At 35.3% G+C, this 18,671-nt stretch overlaps 1 protein-coding gene across 1 annotated transcript in view; it reads left to right on the forward strand.

Annotated features, from left to right (window-relative positions):
- Window positions 1-14,967, forward strand: part of Smp_035040 (hypothetical protein) — a gene marked incomplete at its 3' end in the record, with an annotated part of 29,054 nt that extends 14,087 nt beyond the window's left edge. The window contains exons 3-6 of the mRNA XM_018793389.1: window positions 1,642-1,861; window positions 9,738-9,911; window positions 12,362-12,499; window positions 14,831-14,967. Of these exons, the coding sequence (XP_018647906.1) occupies window positions 1,642-1,861; window positions 9,738-9,911; window positions 12,362-12,499; window positions 14,831-14,967 (669 nt within the window). The remainder of the gene's footprint in view (window positions 1-1,641; window positions 1,862-9,737; window positions 9,912-12,361; window positions 12,500-14,830) is intronic.
- Between the last annotated feature and the right edge of the window lie 3,704 nt (window positions 14,968-18,671).

Below are 18,671 nucleotides of genomic sequence, written 5' to 3' on the forward strand. Positions count from 1 at the left end.
TCAGTAAGATATAGAATAAATAAACGTAATCAATAGCTTTCTACTTACTCAGTCTATACATATTGCAATTTAAGGTTACATGATGGGAAAAGATTTGCCATGGAATATCCATTTTATTGCATATTTAACAAATACACTCACTAGTTACAACCGAAACTAACAATGCACAATCTACTAAGTGGATGCTTTCCGTTCAGAAGTAATTTGAAAAATTGTTCTCTCTCCACACACACACACAGTCCTAGCTTTGTGGTCTGCGTTATTTGATAATAAACTGTAGATGCAGCTTCTCTTTGCCTTCTGATTTCATGCATCGTCAAGATTTGTATTATAGCAGTTACCGAGGTGAAAGATTAGCGAAGCAAGGAACTGCAGGTACATAAAGTGCTTGAAAAAATCACTTTCTTAAAACAAATGGAATAAATCATTGTTGTCTAATTTAAGCAATTTTATATTTCACCAGAAATATGACTACCACTTTCGCCTAAATTATCTAAATTAGATCAGCATAGAAAAGCAACTATTTATAGCTTATTGTTTTTAAAAAATTACGAGAATTATATCAGGTGATTATATTGAATGATAGATATCTGTTTTAGAGTTTTATTCGGTTCACTGATTATCTATCTATTCCGACTAACTTTCTGGTACATGCTGTGACGAGCTATGCCCATGAGTTGATAATGATACGCAACCTCCCTATACACGAGTCCGACCGGTTACTCAAATGAAAAGACTGAGAGCGAAGAAGGGAGGTTGTTGACTAAACAGAATCGATATATATGTGTACTCATTCATATATGTATAAATATCCCTGAGAAAACTAAGTAATCAGTGGTGTATGTCTTTAAAGAATGAAAGCAATTTCCTGATTAACTACATGCATTCACCATTCAGCCAATTTCTGACTGACCTAATGTATCATCTTTCTCACTTGAAAACTAGGTTTGGTTCCTAAGGTTCAGTTGATTTTTTGGAGATGGTGGCACATCAGTACAACCACTCAGCTATGAACTGACGACTTTCCATCCAATTGTTTTTAAGTTATTTTCAGACTTAAATTAATTGATATTTACGATTGAGTTGTGCGTGTATTCTGTTTTTCCCTTTTTGTTAGTTTTCTCATCCAATTAGCTTGTTTGGACGCACACATAGAAAGTGCTTTGTTTGTTCAGTTTGACCAATATTAAAGATAATTCTCATGGTCTACATGACACACTGTTGTCAGTCAGACAACCATCGAAAATCAAAAAGCACTGGACAATGATTTTATCCCAGTATAAGACACCTCGTGAAGGTGCTTCTTACCTATATGGATTCGAAGCCAGGACCTTTAGGTATCTTAGTGAGCCCCCAACCTTTAGATCACTAAGCAGGTATCCTATCGTTTACATATCTTACTAATATGTGGTATCACAGAACTTACTAACCACGTGTAAGTTCATTTAGAACTATTTTTGATCCGAGACTACTAATACTATTCGTCTACTTAAACCAAACTGGATGATGTGTAATTCGAACATTATTACTATGATCATGATTATTATAAACATATTTTGTCATAAAGTGTATAACTAAGAATATTTTCTTCGTTTCTGTCTATGTTTGTTTATATTATTATGATAAAACACTTTCAACTAGAATAAAATTGGAAGTTGCCTATTTCAAACCAATACAACTACAAATACTTTTGGTGATCCGAAATTTCAAATTATTATAGGACAATATACAGAGAAATTACTACCAATATGTCAGCTTATTGTCACAAATATTGATTTTGTTGATACTGGTGAATATAAGTGTAAAACTATTCATCATGATTCTGAAAGTGATACAGCTTCAGCTTATATTCTTGTTTCATGTAAGTGAGTTTTAATCTTATTTTTCATAATAAAATAGGTAAATGATTGGAATATTGCAAATTACTTTTATACTTACGTACGCCTGTTACTTCTTGTGAAGCTGAGGCCGCCGATCAGGACTCTCTAACATATTCTATCTTGAGTCCTCCTTTCCAGTCTTTGTCAAGTTTCATCCACTTTTTTGATGTCTGTCTCTTCTTAGTTTTTCCTTGGGGATTCCAAGCTAAGGCTTGCTTTGTGATGATGTTTTATAATCTCCGCAATGTGTTCCTTATATACCAACAGTTTTTACAACTCAATCTTGTATGAGGTCATATACATTATAAATCAATTAAGAATGATATGACTTCATGAACTGATATTATGTCCTGACTGTCGAGGTGTTAGCTAGTTGTAGGTAGTGTGTACGAAACACGGCTTAAATTTATGTTACCTTGTACTCATCAAAAAAGTATACCCTTAATCTTGAGAGGAATGTTATTTTTTGGTGCAAACAAATTCGCGTAATCCGATTTTACACTATGAGACATTACCATTTAGCTATTCCCCAGAGACTAGCTTCCTGTAGGACTAAGATATTTAGACTGGTTAATCACTGAGTAGTGGCCAAAGTTATGCTTGTCTAGTCCTATTATGCTGGCAGTATTCTATAGGTCACTAAGCAATTTGAGTACTATTCTAATTGATCTGATATCCCATGAACTATGTTTTAATGTTGTGGAGTTGTAAGTAGTCGTCTGCATAAAAATAAGTTGTTTAAATGGTTAGTCAATATAAAACTTTACTGTTGAGTTTATGATGACCTTGATCTTTTTAGTACTTTTTGTTCGTTATGCCATTTCTAGTAGGTCTTACGGTTCGTTTATCAATTTATTTTATCTGCTACTATTGAAAACTACACTCTACTAATATTCCAGTGGTAATATACATGATTATTGACAAATTTATCACCTTATTGATTATTGCATATAAATGCGAGACATCGTGACTTTTACAAATGAAACAATGAAAAATTCTTTTCCTTAACTGAAATATTTGTTGATAAAAAACAAACGTTTTGTGTGTACTAATGAGTTGTGACCAATGCAGTTCAGTCGGTGTCGGTCTTGTGACACTTACCAAATATAGGTAGTGAATGAAGCTGTTAGTGGGATATAGATTGGATTAAGCATGTTTTATGCATGATGGTGTTGCTGCGCGCTGATTGGTTAATTTTAAACCGATCAGCCCGGGCATATTATTGCAGAAAAATCTATAAGCTTCTTATGCATATGCTATAAATATATGAACGATATTTAAACTATTGATTGCTGATTGCTGTTCACATACCATTATTATTTTGAATACAATTTCATTCCTGTTCAACGTGTTCTGATTTTGGGGTCTTGTCGAGTGTCATCGTATAAGAATACTAAGCAATAGGAATAGCTGGGTCGTTTATATAGCAAAAACACAAATATAACAGTGGCGACGAGGAAAAAGGAAAATTCATTCAATATGCCTATATCAGATGACCAGCTCAGCCGAACACTACAGCAACAGCAAGCACAACTTGACGCACAAATGCGCCTGTTAGAAACTTTGACGCAACAGCTTAACATACACTACTCGAGTTCACATGCTACTACAAGTACTTCTTCTTGTGATGCAGTTGCCAGCAGCATCCCAGAATTCTATTATGACCCCGAATGTGGCAATACATTTCTCACGTGGTTCAAGCGTTGGGAAGACACATTTAGAATAGAGTTCTGTAATCAAGACGACGCATGGAAGACTCGACTGTTGATGCGCAAGTTGGGAAGTCATGAACATGCACGCTATGCTGATCATATATTACCAAAGTTACCTCGAGAGCTCAGTTTCGAGGAGACAGTATCTCAGCTGTCAGAAATATTCGGTGAATCTTCCTCATTGTTTAGTATTCGCTACCAGTGTCTTAATTTGGTGAAACGAGAAGCCGATGAATATGGTGTTCTAGCAGACATCGTCAACAGAGAATGTGAAAATTTCAAGTTACGCTCGTTGACAGATCAATTTAAATGCCTTATATTCATCAAAGCTCTCCAGTCACCACAAGATGTTGAGATTAGAACCAGACTTCTAACTCGTTTGGATCAAGATCCTAACATCACACTCAGAACGTTAACAGATGAGTGTAAGCGGCTACAGAACATCAGACACGACAATCAGTTGATTGAACAGGTAAATCCTAATTTAACCTGCAGTAGTGTCAATGCTATTACGAGGTTAAAAGTTCAGAAACCGAAAACAAGTGGTAGCAAACCAACGACTGCATGTTGGTTATGTGGTGATTGACATTATGTACGATTCTGCCCATTCATGAAACATAAATGTCAGATGTGTAACAAACGTGGGCATAAAGAAGGTCATTGTCCTCCAAATCGTACGTCCCAGCCTAAGCAGAAGCACAAACGTTCTCAACACATAAAGTCAGCCGAATCTAAATCACTTTCTCTGGTAGCAGCCTTTCAAACAGACTATGACATTCGGAGAAAGTATGTTACGATCCAGATTAATGGTATAGCGGCTCGTCTTCAAATTGACACAGCATCCGATATTACTCTAGTGTCTAGAGAGACTTATAACTTGCTGGGAAAACCGCCAATGAAGCCATCCAAGAAAACGGCTAAAAACGTATCTGGAGGTGTACTGAAGCTAGTTGGTGAGTTACAGTGTGAATTTTCCTTCAATGGAAATAGCTGTAAAGGAGTATGCTATCTAACAGAACGACCAAACCTTGATCTACTTGGTCTAGATATGTTAGAAAAGCTTGGATTAATGGATATACCCATTAACAGCGTGTGTAACGTGTCGTGTCCATCATTAGACACCACCTCATATGCAAAAAAGACAGGTAAAAAGGTTCCAGAAATACGTGGTGTAGCAGCAACGGCAATTCGAAACACTCCAGTGTCGTCAGATGAAGTCAGAAAAGACTTTTCAGAATTTTGTCAGCAGAACGGAATCAGGCACATCCGAACACCTCCATTCCATCCTCAATCAAATGGTCAGGTAGAACGTTTTTTTGGTACGTTCAAAAATGCTCTAAAAAAATCAAGAGGGGAGGGGGACACCGAGGAGATCTTAGAGAGGTTCTTGTTTATCTACCGTTCGACACCGAACCCTCAGACAACAAATGGAGTCTCCCCAGCGGAAGCGCTACTTTGCAGAAAAATACGTACACATTTTGACAGCATTCGTCCGACTCCAGCTCTTAAGCCGCAACGAAACGTGATGATGGAGAAACAGTACAATAGTCATCGTGGGGCACAAAAACGATTGTTCAGTGTGGGTCAAAAGGTACTTGCTATGGACTATCGAGGAAAACATCCTACATGGATAGCTGGTCGGATCGTGCATAAGAAAGGAAATGTGGTTTACGAGGTGTCCGTTGGTTCAGAAATCTGGGTGCGTCACGCTAACCAACTGAAATCAACCTCGATCTCCGACAACGACACGCAGCATAGATTACCTCTTGATGTTCTGCTAGACACCTTTGAGATCAAAACACCTGAAACAGACAGGACAGTCAAGGTGCAAACGAAGGATGATACAACGTCCTTATTACCTAGAAGATGGACTAACCGGAAGCGCAAACCAGTAAAGCGGTTGCAGTTGGACCCTAACAGCAGATCCTACGAATCTGCTCAAGGGGGAGGTGTTAGTGGGATATAGATTGGATTAAGCATGTTTTATGCATGATGGTGTTGCTGCGCGCTGATTGGTTAATTTTAAACCGATCAGCCCGGGCATATTATTGCAGAAAAATCTATAAGCTTCTTATGCATATGCTATAAATATATGAACGATATTTAAACTATTGATTGCTGATTGCTGATTGCTGTTCACATACCATTATTATTTTGAATACAATTTCATTCCTGTTCAACGTGTTCTGATTTTGGGGTCTTGTCGAGTGTCATCGTATAAGAATACTAAGCAATAGGAATAACTGGGTCGTTTATATAGCAAAAACACAATTATAACAGAAGCATTGCACAAGGTCATGGGTTGACTCAGCTCAGATATTAACAACGATGGATGCCGGTTCAGTGATTTGGAGGTTAAGTGTTCGCGCATGGTACCAAAAGTTCTATTCGATTCCCACGTATGGGAATGGACACTACGAAAAAATTCCATGCTAGGCTGAAACAGCGCTCCAGGTTTCCGGTGGTTGTTTAGCTAAAATCATTTCACGAGTTCATCGGCGAAAATGATATAGTTGTTTAAGTCCTTATGAAAATTAGGAAATTCGGTTTATACCAACCATTATCAGACACACTTGTGAAACATACATCGAGTGAATTCTATACAAGGACGAGTAAAGCTGTCCAGTGATCACTGTTTCTCAATGTTAATTTCAAATGAGATCAATCTGTGATTAATTCTACTTATAATAGTATATCCTCACATCTGTGACCAAATATAAAATTGAAGGATTGTAATAATTCTGTGAAATAACGAATCAGTCTTTGTCTACTCAAACTCCAGTACATACCCCATCATTACCGGGATTTTTCTGGAGAGTGGAAAAGCAAAACAAAGTAGTTTTTGTTCAGGTTTCATGTATCAAAGTAATGATTTAACCAATGTTTAAGTTTTCTGAAACCATTAAATTTGAAGTTGGTTTGAATATCTGTAAATTAACGTTTCTAATGTATGCCATTTTTAAATCAATATTATCAACCGAAGTATACTGAGCAACTACTTCATAACATATTGAAGTCTTTAGTTATGTGATTGCGTGAAAAAGCTCCTAGAAGAGGCCTATTTTCCGTTAATCTAACGGTTCAATCAGATATAACATAATATGTAAGACATCACTGCTCAAATTCATTCCTTCTTTTTTTCTAATGGAATAGGTTCATCATTACAAAATCAATAAGCTCAGTCACTCAAATGACATCCTTATCCAATTCAAATAAGCTATAATGTTAATATCTTTATTGGTAAATTTTTCTCTTTCCTTAAAGACAGATTGATTGCGTAAAGAAACATTATGAGTCATCGAAAATGGTTAACATTCAACTATTATATCTAATAAAGTGTATACCATTTAATATCTGAATAGAAACAATTCAAAGCTATGATAACTGATGTTATCAGAGTATAAGTATTGAGATCTTAAGTAGAGCAAACTGTATTTATATTTTAGTGTTTAAACAACATACATATCAGAGATGTTGGAAAATGTTTAACTTACATATGACTCATAAGATCATGAGTCAACCAACAGTTAAGTGTTGTGTTAATTTCTTGTGATAAGTATCATTAGTTGAGACACTTCATCTGTAAATCTAGTAATGATGAATAAAATGATGACGTTGTTGAGTATACAGATGACACATGTGGAGTGAATTCAGTCTTAAAGTTTATAATTAAGTAATATGAAGTGTTTATTTTTCCAACTATAACTTGAACACAATAATTGTTGTTTTATTTTATCTCCATTTACCTCATAAACACTCTCACATTTCTATATCAGTTAATACGTTTTACGGGATCGTGGATGCGCACTGTTGAGGAGTCCCACAATATGTCGAAACAGTCGTCCAGTGCTTCCAGGTTTTCCATGGTGGTCTAGCTTCAATTGATTCATGATCTCAACCATGAAAATGACTATAATATCCACAAAACCCCTTATGATACTTCTAATCTGTTATTACGTTTTACCTCAACTTATTAAAACTGACATGTAGATAGGGTGATTTGTTGAACTAATCTTTATTGCCTATTACAAACTTGTTTGTATTCAATCATGATTAAAAAGACTATATTCGTTTCAACTGATTTCTTCTCTAACCTCTTTTACAATTATTGAAATATTAAAGTTTATCAATATACTATTGCAATGGGATTCATGATAAGTAGATTAAATGAATGAATGAATGGATGACTGAATGAGTGTGGTTTTTACTAACCTATGAGATTACAAAATAGTATTGTATCTTTATGTTAGTTCAATAAATTCACTTATTTGATGGGCATAACAAAACCAGGATTCCATTCTACCGTTTAATCAAAGACTATTTTAATTGGTTTGATGGTTGTTGTTGTTGTTTTTCTTTTTATTGAACTATGTAAATATGACTGTTTTGTAGAGTAAGACCTGAAGAAGAATTGTTTGGTAGTATAGATGTTTGCTTAAAGATCTTTTTCAACTGTGTGTTCAACAAATAGATCTGAAATACAGTCTGTAGCATATTGATGGTATTTAGAGAAGATTATAATGAAAATAGACACCTATTGATTTATAAATCTCGGTATATTGTATAGATAATGTCAATATTATTATTCCACTGGACAACCGAAACCGTTGAGAATGCGATAGTTCAATTTATTTTGATTCCTAACAAATTTTGTGTTCAAACAGATTTATTGCATATTCTGGGATCAATATATAATTCAGAAGACATTAGATGGTAACATCGTAATTTAAATAAACTTATAGATTGGAATCTAAATAACTAATAATACTTCAGAAGGGGATTTGTGGAGATTTCAGTATATTTCAAAGTTGAAATCATGAGTCAATTGAAGCTAGACCACCATCGAAAACCTGGAAGCACTGGACGGCTGTTTCGTCCCATTATGGGACTCATCAGCAGTGCGCACACACGATCCCGCACTCGCGAGATTCGAACCCAGGACCTACCAGTTACGAGCCAGAGCCCTTAACCGATAGACCACTGAGCCGGCATTCAACGGTGTTAATGTCTAACTTCAACTGATCCGCGAATTATGAGCGACACTTAACCAATTGCCTTCAGTGAGTTTTTATCTCACAACAGACGTGGTTGAACTCCACTGGTCACTGCTTCCCACTAGAACTCCAGGACATGTATCTTGAAGTCAGTCACTAGTGAGCATATGATAAGGGGGTTGTTTGTGGAGATTTTTAGTAATTTTTATATGTAGTTGAAATCATACCTTAAGTTACAATTATTTATTTCCAATTATTAATCGATTTTTTTTAAACAAACAATTAATAAATAAAATTTTCATATTTTAATTCAATTTTATCGAAACATTCTAAAACCGGAATTGTATAAAAAATAATTCTACTTTATTTATGAACTTTGTATTCATTTTATTATAGATAAATTCATTCTAGAATTCTTGTATCCATTCATAATTTGTTTTTATTTATTTATTTATTATTTAAACACATAAATATTGGTACAAGGTGGTACCAGATATATATGCGTCCCGCAAATCTCATCTGATTTGTGTCAGGGCTGTGATACGGCCCAGGTGCCCAAACTGAAGCAGGTGGTTTTCTTATGGGGCCACATCCCGAGCCTTTGACCTAAAGGTCCAATTCATAAGGCAGTGGAGCGTCGTTAGGAGATACAGTCCCATGATAGCCGGTGACCAACGATTGATTCATACGCATTTTGTTCCCTCAGGATACTGGAGCCCATGTGCACCATTGGTTTGCAATCAGGGTTATCCAACTCCCCTAGGTGGACTCGCCGTGTCCACCAACCCGATTAAAGCGACGGACATTCGCTTTTCGTCCTCTCCCTTTCGTGAACAACACCCCGGCACGAGAAAGCAGTGAGTAGGACTTCCCTGTCAGAGGCTATATACGTGTGGCCATGTGAGAGCATTTGGAGAGGAAGAGCGGACTCTCCCCACTCTCGGCCATACCAGGGCATTTGGGGGCTTCATAATTTTAGGATAATATATTTTTTTATTACTACTGTACATTGTACAGTTAATTTAGTCTCTTTTTAAATACTAAATTAAATGTTAGTTCATTTAAGTTAATGTCAGTCAATTATATATATATATATATATATATATATATATATATATATATATATTCTATGTTTTTAACTATTTGACCAGATCCTATACGAAAACTTGAATTACACATAGACAATGAAACCTCTCTATCAGTCGGTCAACGTACTTATATTGAATGTCAAGCACGTGCTGGAAAACCTGCACCACAAATTCGTTTGAATTTAGGTGGATTACCTATTTCTGAAGCAAGAGTTGTACAAAAAGTAGATATTGAAGGTAAGCTAATAACAATAATAATGTCAATATTAACTATACATCTCACTATTTTATTATTAGGAATAAGTTTTATTTAAAATTAACACATATTAATCTACTTGAATAAAAAGGTAAACTTTACCCGAACTAGTATCTATAAGGCTTTATCGAGGTCATATGCTATGGATGTACATATGCTAACAGAACCTGGTCAAATAAAGTTCTTAATGTAAGCAATAGGATATTATAAACCTTTACCTGTTAAGGAAGTTAAGTGCTATTTCAACTCAGAGGCTCAATGAATAACGTATTGGCATTTGAAACAAAAAGTATCCTGTTCAAGTCCTGATATAAACATGAATATCGGGATGTATAAACATTCGCCTAATTAATCCTAAATATAATAAATATCTTGGATTTTAATGCTATTTGTAATCCAACTTTGCGATAAGTTGTAAAGTTTATTTCCATGAATTTTTCATGCCTATTTTATGATCAGTCATCTCTGGGAATAATATGAATCGACAGTTGAGAAATTCAAATATTCACAATCAATAATAAATGAAAAGATATAAATTTTATTTTCAGAGGAATTTATTTATTTCACTTTTTGTCGTCATTTTTATAAAATTTGTTTTCGATGCAGGTACATCCAGCTGACAAGTCCCAAATGGGACGATAAGCGCGTCCTAGATTAATCTTATTAATTACTGTAATACCATCTAAATCGATGGACAAAATGGCTAAATTGATCATTTGATTATGCAATCAGACAGATGAAATCCTAAGGGAATGTCCTTCACATACCGAAATCATTTGACAGGTTACCTAAATACGTAAATATCCATTAAGAAATTATAACTGTCGTTTACATATACAAAATAATCTATGGAAATATTATAACTTTTCGGATAATAAATGAATCACCAAGGATTAAAATAAATGTCACGAATTAATCGGTTATTCTTTGCTTCCCTTCTTCGTAACAGCTGGACAGTTAGAATGGAAGTCAACAAATAATTAGTGCAGAATTTACGAATTTTAATTATCCTTGATATTTTTCGTAAGTTTATTCACAGTGAGAAAGATTTTTATATATACTACTTATGAGAAATAAGGAGATGAGTAGTAGATTGACTATACAAATAAATGAAAACACGTAAATGCACTAATATTAAAAATCAAGTTTACTTTAAACTGAAGATCCCTAAAATGAAATAATTCATTTTAACTCCACAAATCCTATCGTTCCAACTTTGTTCAAACTAATTGAGAGTTAGAATAATGAAATTTTGTAAATGTTTTGATTTCTCAATAACAATCAGCTATGTATTCGAGTTACTAGGCTGTCAGAGTAATAATGTAATGACTGAAGCCCAACTAATACGTTAACTGTATGATTTGTTTGTGAAAAAGTTCCTAATAATTGGAGTTTACAAAAATATAAAACATCCCAGGGGTTTTAAGTTACAAAATTAATCAGTAAAAATCATATCTAGAAGATACAATAAAGACAGTGTAGTAATTATTATCTGAAGGGGTTTTTGTGGAGATTTAGTATTTTCATAGTTGAAAGCGTGAGTTAATTGAAGCTAGACCACCATGGAAAACCTGGAAGCACTGGACGGCATTGGACGGGTTCGAATCTCGCGAGTGCGGGATCGTGGATGCGCACTGCTGAAGAGTGTAATAATTATTGTTCAAAGTTGACCTTAGAGTTATTTACTCATTATTCTGATATATGCAGTGCATGTTTATAAGTAGACAAAACATTAAACAGTCATTTATAATTTTTTTATTCATATAAATTCAGTCAGCTGAAGTAAAATTATTAAAGTGTTTTTGATATAAACTTGTTTCTTCTCTAATAAAACTTCTTTACAAAATGATTGACAATTTTTTTATCAGAAAGGGGTTTTGTGGAGACTGTAGTAACGTAGCAGTTGAATTCATAAATTGATTATAGCTAGACGACAACGGAAAACAGTGAAGCACTGGACAACTATTTCTTCCTAGTATGGGATTGAATGAAGTAAGACATTAACACCGTTGGATGCCAGATCACTGGTTTAGAGATTAAGCGTTCACACGCGAGACCGATAAGTCCTGGGTTCGAGTCCAGCGGCCGGGATCGTGGATATGCACTGCTGTGAAGTCGTATATTAGGACGAAATGTCCATTCAGTGTTTCCATGTTTTCCATGGTGATCTAGTTTTAATTGACTTTTTGTTTTTCGTGAATTTAGAATTTGTAGTATTTTACCAGCTTGTTAGACAACGAATAGGTATGATGACAATATAAATGACGTATTTCAACTGAATAAAACCAAGAAACCATATATATATATAAATATATATATATATCTTCTGAATGAGAGTTTTGGTTGAAACGTTAACCAACAATAGTCTAGAAATATTCAGATAATAAGTATGACTTTTAAAAAAAGTATTTCTAATTTTACATTATAACAGGTTTAATTACTTCAACTGCAACAGCCAACATTAAATTAACTAATACACATCATTGGCAATTGTTAACTTGTCACGTTGATATGCAAGCTTATCGAAATGTCAATCAAACATTCAAAGTGATTCACCTTAAGGATTATGGTAAGTTTAGAAATCATTAAAATTATTAGTTTTTAGTAGGAATTTCATTTATTTGATAGAAAGACTATGCGATATATACAGAGTAGATCAGTAATTGTGAAAATACCAAACGAATCAAAGATTATTATTTTTCAATGTCTTAACCAGTTATCAATATTTATGACTATTTAAATCGAGGTTTAGCTTCCTTAGTAAAACAAAATATCTTTCCTGTATGAAATTTCCCTGGTTCTAGCTCTGTCCTAGGCTGGATTTTAACAACAACCAATCTAGTCTTGATAATTTAGTCAACCTAGACTATATATATATATATATATATATATATATATATATATATATATATATATATATATATATATATATATATAAACACCGTATCATATCTGAACGGATGTGAACTTAATAATAAATCCTCCAATTATAATAAAATTATCGACTATATACATTTATTAATTGCTTCGCTTCTCTAGTAGAGTATCAATTTGTTTCATTTCAAGGGACTTCACAATCTACAGTCCAGTTCAAGTGTGCAGGTAAATTAAACAGAAATTAATTCGATTTGATGAAGAATAGTGATTTACCGAGTAGAACTAGACAGAACAATATTAGGTCGTGCAATCTTTCGCATCCGAATAAAGTAAGAATATAAGGAATAAAAAAAGCACATAATTCGGTGATGAATTATATTTCTCAGTCAAGTTGGTTAATTTATTGATTTTGCGGATTCTATACACAAATTAGATTATTGATTGCTACCAGTTTAATTTATCCAAAATTATTGGCTGGCCAAAATATTCAAAGTGATATGTCTTGTCGTTTAATTAGTGGCTGGTGAATAAACCAGTCCTCTGTCGTCTTGTTTTCTTCATCGAGTCGGTAAAGCAATCTCGTTCCGTCGCAGTAAGTAGCAGATAGAACTTACTCCTTATTCATAGTAAACATTTGTATCAGTCGCCGAAATCAGTAGTCATCTCAAGTCACAAACTTGCCTTGACAAATTAGTCTTGGTTCAAGTCACTACAAAGAATAACATTTATAGCAGAATAATATGAATTCATTTGTTTGGTGGATTCTCTTCAACTATTTATAACCTATAAATAATGGTATTATTTATTTGAAAGTTGGGGGGTGGACATATTATATTAGGCAGGTACTGTTATAACACTCCGTTTTCTCATCTATATGAGTAGAACGTTAATTTACCTTAGACGGATATCTACACTAGATATCCTTCCAGTGTCTACTCTATAGGACTTCAACACAACTCAAATCAAGAACACGTGAATACCCTGAATAGAACGTAAGTATATTTCCACTTCAAAAACCGACAACAAAACTAATAATAACAAGAATAGGACAATATAGAACTCATCTAATACTTATCAGACTATCCACTAGTCTAAGCAAATAACTAATCATTATTTTCCTCACTCACACATCAAGATCTCATCAATGAAGCACAATAAAAAGACGAATAAGTATAGAATAATAAATGTTCATAAAGTTGAACACTTTTGTGTTAAAATAATGTGAATATTCTAAGGAAAAAGGTTACTAAAAATTCGATTTTAAAAGTTACGTATTAATAATCACAGAAAGAAGGATTGGTTATAAGATGATTCATCAGGGTTCTTAGTTGAGTCTGAAAAAAGATGACTTAAGTAATAGAGTACAGAGCTTATGAAAATAATTAACAACAAACACACTTGCAGTGAATAAGAATACAAATGGGGACAATCGAATGTATACGAACACAAAATTACAGAATCTCTTAATAAAATCTGAGAAACATACAGTAAATACTTAATTTGCAAAATGTCAATCGGTTGTCTCAGAATTCACTGTTCCTTCATTTCCATACCAATCGCTTTCTGTTCCCATTCTTCCCTTCTCCATCTTCTGCTGCCAGACATTCTATCCCTGACTAGCGTTATATACTACTTATATCGGTATAAGTAGCACACACTGAACTCAAGCCTAGAAGATCGACATTACATTATTTGTGTACCTTATCAAAAATATACAAAGCTAGTTTCCTTATTCGATCAATATCGCCAATCGTTAATTCTCAGTTTGAAAAACTTGTCCGATGGTAAAGGAAACACTTAGAATATCTTTGGTAAAAAATAGTTGTTCATAATTTGAAAGACACCTTTCAAGTTTTCCCCAAATGGAGAAAAAAAGTCAGGATGATAGCTTTTTTGGTTTTACGGTACAAAGTATGCACACTTTTCTGAAATAGCTAACACTATTATTTATAGGTTGTAGGCAGTTGAAGATAGTCCACAAAATGAATGAATCCACATTATTATGTTACTGCCATTGTTCTAGCTTCATTCAAATTTATAAATGGGAAAAATCGTAGTGTTACATTAGATGTAAATATGGGTGGTATGTGGTTAAGTAATTTAGCAATTTCACTTAATGGAAATCCTGACTCATACTTAATACATTCATGCGCAGATTAATTATAAGCATTATCATCAAAGTTTCTATAGTTCAGCCTTCTACACAATATTTCCTTTAATTCAGTTCTGTCACTCAGAATTTTATGGGAACTTATCAGTAACAGAACCCAATCATATCATAGCATTTACAAAAATTTATTATAGTACACCTTATATCTCTAAAATATTTTTATCTAGATGATTTCCCTCGTTTTTATTTTCACAGCACCAGCAGAACTGTAGAAAGGAATTGAAGGTGACGACACCAAACTAAGTAAACACTTTGGAAATCTTATGAACAGTTTTTATGAATACATATTTCTATTTTATAATCTCACCTTACTGAAACTGAGTCACTGATACGTGAAATTTCAAGCTTTATTATATATCTTTTAACTACCTTCATTATTAAAGAATATTAATTGGAATATTATAGAATTTAAAATAAATTTTCCGATACAACAAAAAATGGATCTTGACACTTCCGGACGATAACCATGGTAGTTTAATATCCTCGCACTAAGGTATGGCTAGTTCTGGATCTTAGAGTAGAAAAATTACTCAGCAATGAGAAATTACAACTCCACATTTCAAATTTAGCCGCTTTTGGAGTCATTAAGTGATTATTATCAAATGCTGACCAATCGCTGCTTGGCACAAAACTCCTTTCTCCGATAAAAACTCTGAGAATCCACCTGCTAAATCGTTAGTTAGTGAATAGTTTCTGTTAAGTCAACTACTGATTTATTAATTCCCACGTTTTTCATGTGACGTAAACTACCTAACGATAATGAACAACCTTAGTTGTGTCTAATCATTTTAACGACACCTAGAAGTGAATAATCATATTTCGATACAAAATTGTTTATAAGGAGTGCAAAATTCTAGGTTAGGACGAAACTAGGATGTGAAAATTCTCAAAAGTGAAAGCGATGTAAGGTGTCTAGTAAGTCAGTCATTCACAGCGTAGAACTTCGTACGTACGTACATCAGTTCGAGTTGCCATACCACATTAGCACAGAGATGAAGTTGTTGATTCAAATCCCGTAGTGGTAGAAGTAGTAAGAGTATAAGTATTATGTGAAAGATTAGGGTTTGAAAATGTTATTCAAGGAGTATAATCCAGTGAAATAAATTTAGAAAGAGAAAAAGATAGAGACGTGAAGAATTCAGAAGATGAGAATTGGGGAGAATACAAAGAGTGGATGCACCTTCGCTATTGCAAACGATTTTGAGCCATGTCATTCAAGGTCTCTAACCATCGGTTGCTATCATCTCGCGAATCCCAACCAGGTAGTCTACACCTACCAACATGGCTCAGCCCACTTGTCAGCGACGTCATGGATTTGTGCCACGTTTTGGTCTGGCCGCCCCTAGCTTTCTTCCAACCTGCTCCTACACCATAAAGCATTGCACGTTGGGGCAGTCGGTGGTTGGGCATACGTAACACATGTCCCAGCCATCTTAACTGATGAAGTTTCACTACTTCATCAATCGATTTGCCATCCTTACCTAGTACCCGTTTCCTAACAACTGCATTACTTACCCGGTGGTCCCAGGATATACGAGCAATGCTTCGAAGACACGTATGATCGAATACTAGTAGCCTACAAATATCCTCTACTCTTATCGGCCATGTTTCACTGCCATAAAGTAGGACGGAACGAACTGCTGCACAGTAAACTTGTCCTTTTGTTGCTAGACGAATATCTCGGCTACGCCATAAATGACGCAAGTTGGCGAAAGCCAGACGAGCCTTCTGTATCCGTGCTCAGATTTCGTCACACACCAGACCACAAGGGCTGATGAGACTCCCAAGATAAGTGAAGCTGTCAACACGCTCAACTACTTCACTCCCTATCATTAGTTCAGGTGCCGATGCAACCCAATCCTGAAGTAACATTTTGCACTTCGAGGGAGAGATTCTCATTCCGAACATGCCTGCATAGTTGCTTATAGTGGTCAGAAGACTCTGCATGTTGCCAGCGTCTTCACCGAATAAAACTATGTCGTCGGCGTATTCCAAGTCAACAAGTGAGCCTCCCGGTAGAAGTTCAACTCCTGGAGATTGAGATGAAAGTGTTATCTCTAAAAGCGTGTCAACGACAAAGTTTAACAAGAATGGGGAGAGTGGACAGCCCTGACGAACACCACTTGAGGTAACCAATTCTGATGACAGTTCGCCATAGGCTCTAACTCGACCAGTTGTGTTCGAGTACAGAGCCTTTATGAGGTTAATGTACTTCTTTAGTACTCCTTTCACTGACAAACACTGCCATGGAACCTGACGATCAGCTGAGTCAAATGCCGCCTTAAGGTCAAGAAATACTACTATTGTGGGACGTCTGAATGTATGTCTATGTTCTAGGACCTGACGTAGAGTGAATATCTGGTCTATGCAACCACGTCCAGGTCGAAAACCAGCCTGGTTTTCTCTAGTCTGCTCTTCACGAGCTTTGGTTAGGCGCCTAAGTATTATTGAAGCTAATACTTTAGACACTATATTAGTCAAACTGATTCCTCTGTGATTGTCACAAGAGGACTTTTGTCCTTTCTTATAGACTGGCACAATCAGTGATTGGGACCAGTCAGATGGAATTACGTCCAGTTCCCAGATTCTACCTAAGACCTCAGTCAATCTCGCTGCTAGTACTGGACCACCATCCTTAAAAATCTCAGGGGTAAACCTATAAGGACCTGCGGCTCTCCCTCGCTTTAGATTTCCTATAGCTTTTTCAACCTCGTAGAGAGTTGGAGGACTTACCTCAATTTGCCATTCAGGACGACTGGGGATCGTGGGTAACTGAAGTGTGGCTGAAGGCCAGTTGAACTGATCCCTAAAGTGTTCTGCCCATCGATCCAATCTCCTGGATTGAGAATGAATGATATGCCCATCTTTGTTTGAGACATTTTCGCTAATAGTTGGGTTCCTAATGCCGGTTTCTTTAATGAGGAGGACTTACATCAAGTAAAAAATGGATCAATTACCAACTAAATGGAAAACCGCAGTCTCACATGGCAGTACGTTGACGAACTGATCAAAAACAATAACTAATACTTTTGTGATAAAGTACTCTTCGGGATGATGAATTTCTGTACTCTTTGTCATCTCATCAAAACACTACTTATTTGGCCATTTCTTACTCTTGATTATGAACTGCACTAGAATTTCAAATCGGCATTCAGCCGTCTGTGGCCACTGAAAGTAAATGTGAATAGTCGCTGAGCGTGAACTGATAAACACAACTTACTACTTAATTTGATTTCACCTCTGAACCCACTAAGTGCGGACTACTTGTAATCCCACTGAAACAAGTACTGCTCAAACTATTCCCCATGCCTCTATTATAGAGTTGTGAAGTGCGTAGCCAGCATAACGCGATCCGGTCCGTATATCGCACCTACCGAGTATCTAGCCTGAATCTGTCACAGTTCAAATTGTCGTATAGTAGTAGCACCTCGTAGCAAGAAAATACAATTCCCATCTTCCAGCTATATCAGCACCCCTAACTTTCTTCCAACTTTCGCACGAAATCACTGTCCGTCGAGATAATCGGTAATGTTAGAGAGCCTGCACAACGTTAATGTACTATTTGGTAGGCCTTCAAACGTTAGTTAATACCAGAAAACCTGTCGATCTATGGAGTCGGCTGCTGACTTAAGGTCGATAAATGCAAATGGTTGAGAATCAGTAGGCATGTATGCTTCAGAACATTGTGAAGGGT

This window comes from Schistosoma mansoni, chromosome 1 (assembly GCF_000237925.1).
Source record: "Schistosoma mansoni strain Puerto Rico chromosome 1, complete genome".
In the NCBI taxonomy this organism is placed as follows: Eukaryota; Metazoa; Platyhelminthes; class Trematoda; order Strigeidida; family Schistosomatidae; genus Schistosoma; species Schistosoma mansoni.